The following is a 10,000-nucleotide window of genomic DNA, read 5'->3' on the forward strand; positions in this document are numbered from 1 at the left end:
AGGTTCCTGGTGAGTCTCAACATGTGTCTTTGCCTGCCCCTGTGGCCAAACAGAAACTCCCTGACCCCCTACAAATAATTTGAAATGTAATGATGTTGCGTAATTCATTCAAATGTATCCCAAAATTGCGTTTACAAAAACATGAATAACGAGGTATTATTAAGATAATTTTTCCACAGCTTTCCTCTAGCTCCTAGGTCACTTTTTATCGTTTTGCCAAACGGTTTCCTTTAACTTTGTCTTAGCAATGTAGTTTTATGTTGACCAAACAACATGTTTGTGGAAGATAGTGTGTCTTGAGAAAATGTTGAGTCACGTGCCGCCCTCTCCTATAGTGGCAGAGAAGACCATGGAGGCCATGACGGCCGCCAAGGTCAAGGCCAGTTCCTCCTCTGACTCCGACAGCAGCGACTCCAGCTCCTCAGACAGTGATGAGGAGAAGGGTAGGAACACGCACCAAGCCCTTCTCATTTCACTCCTCAAATGTTGTTTTTATCTTCTTTGGTTTGAAGTGTAACATTGAGGTATTTCGCATGTGCCCCATATTATTTACCTCATGCATATATCATGGTCAATACTTCAATATTTAACAATCTCACATTGTGGCTGTGGTCAACAACAGATTTTTATCACGTATTCAGAATTGATAGACGAAAGCTTCATTCAGTAGTCAGGATCTCCTCTCTGCCTTCTCTTGTCAGGAATCCCTCCTAAACAGAAACAGAAGAAAGGCCATGGGACCAACGAAGGGAAGAAGCCCCATCTCCACCATACCATGTCTGGAGCTGGTCCTCACCCCCAGGGCCACCCTCACCCCCAGGGCCACCCTCACCCCCAGGGCCACCCTCACCCCCAGGGTCCTGTTCTGCAGCCCAGCATCCACCTGAAGCAACAACAGCACCATAATCCCTCCCCCGCCACCTACATGGCCCCTCCCCCGGTAAGATTGATTGAATTTATGAGAGAACTAAAAGTAGTAAGCTGCTCCAGCCGGAGACATATTTAACATTTTGGTCATTTAGATAACCACATATCACAGTCGTAAGTACATGTTCCCTCAGAAAAGTCAGTGCTAGTAGGAAAATACACAAGTACAGGATTTATTTGTCTGTGATTGTTTCTGTTGAATTGTGTCTTTGTTTTGTATGTTTGAAATGTTCTTGTCTGTATGCCTAAAACTGTACATGTCAACATGTTTACACAGGGCACAGCCGTAAAAGAGATCCAGGTCTCAGTCTGTTTTCCCTGTTAAAATAAAGATTTAAAATTTAAGATACTTAACATTGCATACATGATCAATTATGGGGGAAAAACAAAGCTTGAATGCTTATTTTCTATGTGGTGCTAAAGATACGACAAAATAGCATTTTATTGTCTGTTTTCATTAAAGCTTATTACAGGACTTAAAAACAGCAGTAAGACGATATAGAAAACATGTAGTGGGGCTTTTCGCTACACACACAATAACATCTGCTAAATATGTGTATGTGACCAATACGATTTGATGGGATGGGGACTGTACAGTGGGACTTTACAGCTAACTAAAAAAGCATTTAGAAAAGTGCAGCAGTGAAGTTCATTGTATGATGGTGCGTGTATGTAATGTCTAGGTAACGGTCACGGCGTTGGAGTCCTCCCAGCTGCTGGAGAACACATTTGATTTGCTGCCCCACTTCAGCCAGCAGCCCCTCATGCACCTGTCCCAACACCACCACTCCTCGTCGCCTGCCGTGCCCCCCCACCTCAACGTTCACTCGGCAGCGGGGCCCGTGTCCCCAGAGACGCACCCCTTTCTCAACCAGCACCCCATCCACCCCAACCCTAACCCAGGTAAGTCCCGGCCTCTTCAAGCCACACCTGCCTGAGATCAGATAGTCTTTGGTATTTTTTCTAATACTAATACTATGGTTGATTTGAGCTTGCCTGGCGTAATGGGACCAATGGAATAGTCCATAATTTTCCAATCCCACCCATCTGGTGCACTGGGCAGGATCGATTGAGCGCAAGATAAGTATTTGAAAGAAAACACTATTTGAACCCAGTTCTGCAATAAGTTGGTCTTGGGTTATCTGAAGGCTTCCTAAAAGTTTATTCTAAGAATTTATTGACCTATGATTAGATTAACTAGGCAGTCCTTTGACTTTTTTTCATCGTGATGTTTCCATCATGACTCTCCTAACCACCTTTTTCTCATTGTTTCCCTTCCTCCTCTTCGCATGTAGCTTTGCACATCGCCTTGCCCCAGCAGCCGTCTCGACCTAGCCACAGGGCAGCAGCTCTACCTCCCAAACCCCCCCAGCAGCAGCAACCAGCGACCCAGCCAACCCTACTACTACAACAGCTCCAGCCACAAGCCCCTCCACCCCAGCACCACCTCCAGCCCCACATCCTCCACCCCGCCCCCCCTCAGTCCCTGCAGCAGCGGCCCCTTTCCCCCCCCACCCTCACCCCTCAGGGCATGTTGTCCTCCAAGCCCCCCCAGATGCTCCTGGAGGATGATGAGGAGGTGATTCCGCCCTTACCCCTTCGCCAGGTGCATCTCTACCTGCAACAGCTCCAGCAGGGACAAAGCCAGGGAAGACCTGGCCAACAACCACACAATCCCCAGCAGATCATGCAGTCTCTCCAGGTTCGCCAACAACAACAGAACCAGGCTCCCCTCCTGCAGTCTGTACAGGTCTGTATTGTGTATATGTTGAGTGTGTAATATATTTTAGGGCTGTCCCCGACTAAAAATAATATTGGTCGAATGAGTTGTCCTGTATGTGACTGGCGACGTTGTCTCGCTCTCCTCCCTACTGCAGCGAAAGACAGCACAGCAAGTGTTTATTGAGCTGTCCGTGCTGAAGCTGCAACATCATTACAGCCATATAGTTTCTTACTTGTTTCTGACAGAAGTTCTGTTACTGAAATCCCTCATTTGTTTAGGAAAAACATTCCCTATTCCCTCAACCCTTGCTCTCTTTACGTGACACATGTAAGCATCGCATGTATGTGACCAATAGGGCCTGACCAATAGCCTATCATAATCACATCAATTAATTGGTTAAAATAAAATAAACACAGTAATGTCGACAGCTAAATCATCAAATCAAATGTATTTATATAGCCCTTCTTACATCAGCTGATATCTCAAAGTGCTATACAGAAACCCAGCCTAAAACCCCAAAGAGCAAGCAATGCAGGTGTAGAAGCACGGTGGCTAGGAAAAACTCCCTAGAAAGGCCAAAACCTAGGAAGAAACCTAGAGAGGAACCAGGCTATGAGGGGTGGCCAGTCCTCTTCTGGCTGTGCCGGGTGGAGATTATAACAGCACATGGCCTAGATGTTCAAATGTTCATAAATGACCAGCATGGTCAAATAATAATAATCATAGTAGTTGTCGAGGGTGCAACAAGTCAGTAACACAAGAGTAAGTGTCAGTTGGCTTTTTCATAGCTGATCTTTGAGAGTATCTCTACCGCTCCTGCTGTCTCTAGAGAGTTGAAAACAGCAGGTCTGGGACAGGTAGCACGTCCGGTGAATAGGTCAGGGTTCCAGCAGGTCTGGGACAGGTAGCACGTCCGGAGGCAGATGATGTGAAAAATAAACTTGAAACAGGAGAATGTTTACTGGTTGCTCAGGAGGGAAAGGGCAAGTCAGGTGTGTGTGAAGACATTTGACTTAGTTGTGGAAACTACTGGAGGTCCAGAAAAAGGAGGGTATAGGAGCAAGCGTTGCGTGAGTATTATGTGCCAAACAGCTGCTGTTAGATTACAATATACTTTTTTCTGACCAATTGGGACAGTGTAAACAACACTAAATAAGTGTGCCATAGCCTCTGTTCTAACGAATAATATATAAAGCCTTTATTGTAGCAGACTAAAAACAGTTGCATGCATTTGTGAATTACGGTTTATTTCTTGTTTAGGCTAGTTATTCAAAGCTCACTTTATTTCATTTTAAAACAAAACTGCTTGATTTCATTTCAAAAGCATGCAAATGTAAATGTAATGGCATGAACGAATAAATGATTGATTGATACATTAGACTATATATTAAAATATAGGCCTAAATAATTTACCGTATTAAGACTAAACAGGATGCGCTCTTAGTCCTACAGCTCGATGGTGGTTGTGGTGCTGTCAAATCAGTTATTGTTTTCTTCCACAATCTGTGAGCAACACCTGTCAAACAGACATTTCTCTCAAAACACAGGGATGTCGATTCGCAAGGGACTAGTATTTTCAGAGGACCTTGGAGTTCGTCAAAAAACAGTAGGTTATTCTGTCTGGAATTGTTTTTAAAAATATTTAAAAAAATACAATCTACCTGCAGTAAAGCCATTCAACATTTACATTACGTTCAGTCATCTAACCGTCTCCCGTCCAGAGCGACCCACAGGAGGGGTCAAGCATCCCACCCAAGGGCACGTCGACAGATCTCCCACCAAGTTAAAATGCGGACCCGAACCAGCGACCCACTGGCCCAAGACCCCAACCTCCAGGCCACCAACCATCCAAGATCCTCCCACAGTTCCCCAAGAGCTGCCCCTCAACCAACCGAGCCCCCCCCCCCCGCCCCCCCCGGGGGAAAATTAGGGCTTAAGGCAAGGGCTGTTTCCTCATCCATTCTGCTGCTGCATTGTTCTCAATCCCAATATGCTGGTTCATTTTGCCATCATGTAGATGGCAACATAGGGAAAGGCGGCAATTCTACGGCGCACTGAAGATTATTTCAAAAACCGCGGACGGCAACGATATCCAACGCGGGAGAAAGCGCATTTCTTATACAATAATATTAGATTTCTTTTTTTACATATTATAACCATATACATATAACTTAAGAGTGATGGATTGTGCCATCCCTGAGGTTGCCGCAATGGATTAGTCCACCGAGACGGGCGCAAATCAGACAGGTGTCTTGTACACCATGAAAATAAAAAACTGTTAGACAAAAGAAAATCTGGCGACCAACAGCCTGTCAACTAAATGGGGTCAGCCCTAGTTTATTTGGATCCCCATTTAGCTTTTGCAGAAGCAGCAGCTACTCTTCTTTGGGTCCACATAATGCTTTTATAATATTTGTATTGTGTACAGTGAGTGTGTAATGTACATTGTTTATTTCTTATACAGAGTCACTGTGTGTCTTAGTAAAATTTGCCTTCTGGGACATTAAATTGATCCTATCCTCCTATCCTAGGTCCAGCCCTCCCAACCCTCTCTTCAGCCACCCCAGCTCTCAGTCCAGCTTCCCCAGCCCCAGTCCAAACCCACCCCCCCCTCGCGCCAGCCCCAGCAGATCCTACCCCCGCACCAGGTTGCCCGCCACCTGCAGCAGCATGCCCAGATGGGTTACCCCTCCCAGGGGCCGGTGGCGCAGCAGACGGGTCAGTCAGACAGGCATGCCGCTGCAGGGCAACACAAGGGGTCCATGCAGTCCTCCGCCAAAGCACAGCACATCATCCAGCAACACCTCTCCCCTCGACAGATCAAGGCTGATCCATACAACAGCGGTGAGACTCAAGTGTTGATTGATTGATTGATTAAATTGGTTGATTGATCAATTTATTGGAAAACCTCAGATCTCATAAAACCTGGAAGTGTGTAGTATCTCAGGAACTACATTATTATAACACAGCAATCTATACAGCATGACTGCAAAAGGGACAATTTAGAACGTTGTGTGTTTCGGTATGTTAGGACACTGCTGTAGGATTTGAATCAGACTAAATGGTGCTTCTAATCATTCCCTTTCTGTTCTGCCTACAGGGCACCTAAGGGAGAACCCCTCCCCCATCATGATGCATTCCCCCCACCTCCCCCAGTATCCGCCCATAACGCACCAGTCTCCGCCACACAACCTGCAGCCCAAGAAAGTGAGTATTGTGTGTGTCGGTCTCTATTTCTGTCAGTCTGGATCTGTTTAGAAAACGTGCATTCAAATAATATTTGTTTTCTCTCAAGTACTATAGCTTTGCTGGATTGTTTGAGCTTGCCTGGCACAATGAAGTTAATAGACTAATCCTAAAAAAAAGTGAACTCCAGGCAGGCTCAATGAAAAGCTGAACGTATTTAAATGAAAACAAATACTATTTGGATCCCTGGATACCTGATCTCTGGTTGTGCCGTGTGAAATTCGATAGAGCCTCTGTGTGGGGAATGTACGCGTTAACCTATTTCTATGTGCTTGTTGAAGGGACAGCAAGCATTTAAGCCACAATCCTAAGTCTGTTTTTTAATGGGTGAATAACATTCATCAAAACGACCATTGAACAGCAGAACATCTTCCAGAATGCGCCTTTAACCCTGTCCGGCTTTGTGCTGTGTTGAAGGAGCAGCGTGCGCCCCCGGCCCTGGTAGGCTTGAAAGAAGAGAAGTTGCCTCCCTCTCCAGTGATGAGAGGAGGAGAGCCCTTCGGCCCAGCCATGAGACAAGACCCTCACAAACACCCAGACTGCCACAGCAAGCCCTCTCTACCAGGTCATGCACAGCAGAGTGAGTACACCTGTGGGGACCCTTGCTGGGACCCACAAGGGAAAAAATATATTTTGGGATTTAGAGTTAGTATTATGGTTAGGTTCAGGGTTAGATTTAGGGTTAGAGGAAAATAGGATAGGAATCAATTATTTGGTCCCCACAAGGATAGCAAAACAAAACTTTGTGTGTTAGGGCTGGGCGTTATACTGTATTTTACTATATACCGGTATTGATGCATTGACCGGTTTGAGTTTTTACTGTAACTTCTATAATGGTATTTCAATGTTTGGTTTGTTAAATGTGTTACGCAACTCCGCCGTGTGTAACGTCCTCTTTTATAGTTTACTCCGCTACTTGAGTCGTTGCTCTCACTCTCTCACCAAGCCCCGCCCCCTGTCAATCAAGTAGGACAGTTAACTTCACTAGGATAAAGGGCAGCATTCGGAATTTTGGATGAAAAGCGTGCCCAAATTAAACTGCCTGCTACTCAGGCCTAGAGGCTAGGATATGCATATAATTGGTAGATTTGGATAGAAAACACTCTAAAGTTTCCAAAACTGTTAGAATAATGTCTGTGAGTATAACAGAACTGATATGGCAGGCGAAAACCTGAGGAAAATCCATCCAGGAAGTACTATTATTTTGAAAGGCTGTTTTTCCATTGAAAGCCTATCCACCATACAAAGACTTAGTACCCAGTTCACGATATCTATGGCTTCTTTTACATGTGGCCAGTCTTTAGGCATTGTTTCAGGCTTTTACTCTGAAAAATGAGGGAGATACAGCACTTTCAATGAGAGGACAGTGGACATTTCCAGACATGAGCCCAGCGCACCTTTCTTGTTTCTCCTTTTCTATTGACGAAGCTTTTGTCCGGTTGAAATATTATTGATTATTTATGACAAAAACAACCTGAGGATTGATTTTAAACATCGTTTGACATCTTTCTACGAACTTTTATTGTACTTTTTTGACTTTTCGTCTGGATGTTGAGAGCGCGCTTTGTGCCTTTGGATTACTGAACTAAACGCACCAACAAAATTGAGTTTTTTGGACATAAAGAGGAACATTATTGAACTAAACAAACATTTATTGTGTGACATGGAGTCCTGGGAGTGCCACCAGATGAAGATCATCAAAGGTAAGTGATTAATTTAATCGCTATTTCTGACTTTAGTGAGTCCTTTCCTTGGCTGGAAAATGTCTGTATGGTGTTTTGTGGCTAGGCGCTGTCCTAACATAATCGCATTGTGTACTTTCGCCGTAAAGCCTTTTTGAAATCGGACACTGTGGTTGAATTAACAAGAAGTTTATCTTTAAAATGGTGTATAATACTTGTATGTTTAAGGAATTTTAATTATGGGATTTCTGTTTGAATTTGGCACCCTGCAATTTCACTGGCTGTTGTCGAGGTGGGACACTAGCGTCCCTATGATACCAGAGAGGTTAATGCTTCGACTACGAGACTGCATAGTCAATGCAGCAGATACAACAAAGCTCCTTTCCACTTTGCTTATTAACATAAATCCACAAAGGTTCTGTAATTACACTGTTAGTTTCTCTAACTGTCTGCAAACAGTCTTCGCAAGTTGTCTTCGCAAGTTGTGGCTAAAATCAATTGTGTTAGCCGCTAATGCTCACCGCTAGTCAGCTGGCTAGCTAATAAATCTACTGCGTCAGAACAAATGTAGCTAACTAATACAACCTGATTTCAGTGCATGAAATGGTTATCTACATTAAGTAATAGTAAACGTTTAATGTAGCCGAAGATTATAGGGTCCCCTGGAAAACACTGACCAACACTTTGGTTTCTACTCTGTCACAAATAACTCCTTGGCATTTTCATTCGTTATCATGTCAAACACTGTATTCAAAGTGCCTGCTATTATATTCTAACTATAGAATTATAATAATCATTATATTTCCATGATTACAACAGTTCAAAGTGTTTTGATCTAAATCGCAAGTTAACATTTGGTTAAAAACGATTGCCCATAACGTGCAGGCCTATGCGGCAGTGTGGAAATGATCTCAAATGAGAGCAGGAAATGCACAAAAAAAAAAAGTGTTTTAATTGTGTTTAAATCAATCAGAATGGAGAAAGCCACATTAATAAACACTTAGAATATATGTGTTGCCACCCTAGGGTCATGCACTACTCATAAAGCAAATGTAGGACTTTTATGATTCAAAAACATAAAATAGTGTCAAATACCTTGGCCATATTGCCCAGCCCTGGTGTGTGTTTTTATATGGGGGTGTACTGTGTATGGAAGAACAATATTGGGGAATAGTGCTCATTTGCAGACAAACACACGTTCCGTAAGAATAAACGTGATTGTCTGTGGTGCAAAGCAAATGAGTGCATATGTCTTTCTTTTTGACCATGGTCTGTATTCCTTGTATGTGTTTATGTGCATCAGATGTAAAGTCGATGGACAGCTCTCGGCCGGTCATCCGTTCCTCAGAGCCCAGCGGTCCTCCCTCCTCCTCCCTGCCAGACAAGGACAAGTTCAAACAGGAGCCCAAAATGCCCGTCGCGCCCAAAAAGGTACAAGTGGGTGGAAGACCAAGCAGCACGTTGCCATACACACATACACCTTATTATAAACATATAACTCCTGGCCCATACTAGGCAGCAGGTAGCCTAGTATGGGCCAGTATCCGAAAGGTAACTGGTTCGATTCACAGAGCTGACTAGGTGAAAAATCTGCCGTCATGCCCTTGAGCAAAGTACTTAACCCTAATTGCTCATGTAAGTCGCTCATGGTAAGCGCGTCTGCTAAATGACTAAAATGTAAATGTAATACAGAGTATACAAAACATGAAGCTCTTTCCACGACAGACTGATCAGGTGAATCCAGGTGAAGCTATGATCCCTTATTGGTCTCACTTGTTAAATCCACTTCAATCAGTGTAGATGAAGGGGAGGAAACAGGTTGAAGAAGGGTTTTTAAACCTTGACAATTGAGACCTGGATTGTGTAGGTGTGCCATTTAGATTTAGAAGTGCCTCAACAGAGTATGGTAGTTTTTTGTCAAGAACTACACTGCTGCTGGGTTTTCACGCTCAACAGTTTCCCGTGTGTATCAAGGTGTTCCTAATGTTTGGTATACCCTGTATATTATCTCTTATAATGAGAATACCGTCATAGCCAAACTATTGAAATGAGTGGCTATGTAATGAGTCGACCCCTTGGTCAGTCATGATCAAATACTAACGTATCTGCTCTTCCTCAATTCCCCCCCTCGCGCTCATCTGTCTACCTGTGTCTCTGTCTCACTCTCCGTCTATCTTTCCATCTATCCATCGGTCAGGATGTGAAACTGAAGAACATGGGTTCGTGGGCCAGCCTGGCCCAGAAGCCCACGTCAGCGCCCTTGTCTGCAGTGAAGTCATCTAGCGACAGCTTCGAGCAGTTCCGCCGGGCCGCCCGGGAGAAAGAGGAGAGAGAAAAGGCTCTTAAGGCCCAGGCAGAGCAGGCTGAGAGGGACAAACTGCGCCGGGAGCAGGAGAAACTACGGTGAGGATTACAGTTGGGT

At 44.3% G+C, this 10,000-nt stretch overlaps 1 protein-coding gene across 6 annotated transcripts in view; it reads left to right on the top strand.

Moving 5' to 3' along the window:
* Positions 1 to 10,000, top strand: part of LOC115183055 (bromodomain-containing protein 4) — a 55,359-nt gene that overhangs the window by 36,752 nt on the left and 8,607 nt on the right. For 5 of the 6 annotated variants that reach the window (XM_029744409.1, XM_029744411.1, XM_029744410.1 and 2 more), the window contains 10 exons: positions 1 to 9; positions 336 to 443; positions 702 to 940; positions 1,611 to 1,830; positions 2,223 to 2,677; positions 5,182 to 5,494; positions 5,751 to 5,857; positions 6,314 to 6,476; positions 8,882 to 9,009; positions 9,776 to 9,981. The exon at positions 1 to 9 is cut by the window's left edge and continues 359 nt beyond it. In XM_029744409.1, coding sequence (XP_029600269.1) covers positions 1 to 9; positions 336 to 443; positions 702 to 940; positions 1,611 to 1,830; positions 2,223 to 2,677; positions 5,182 to 5,494; positions 5,751 to 5,857; positions 6,314 to 6,476; positions 8,882 to 9,009; positions 9,776 to 9,981 — 1,948 coding nt within the window. The remainder of the gene's footprint in view (positions 10 to 335; positions 444 to 701; positions 941 to 1,610; positions 1,831 to 2,222; positions 2,678 to 5,181; positions 5,495 to 5,750; positions 5,858 to 6,313; positions 6,477 to 8,881; positions 9,010 to 9,775; positions 9,982 to 10,000) is intronic. The other variant, XM_029744412.1, reaches the window with a different exon arrangement.

The sequence above is a fragment of the Salmo trutta genome, unplaced genomic scaffold, assembly GCF_901001165.1.
Source record: "Salmo trutta unplaced genomic scaffold, fSalTru1.1, whole genome shotgun sequence".
NCBI lineage: Eukaryota > Metazoa > Chordata > Actinopteri > Salmoniformes > Salmonidae > Salmo > Salmo trutta.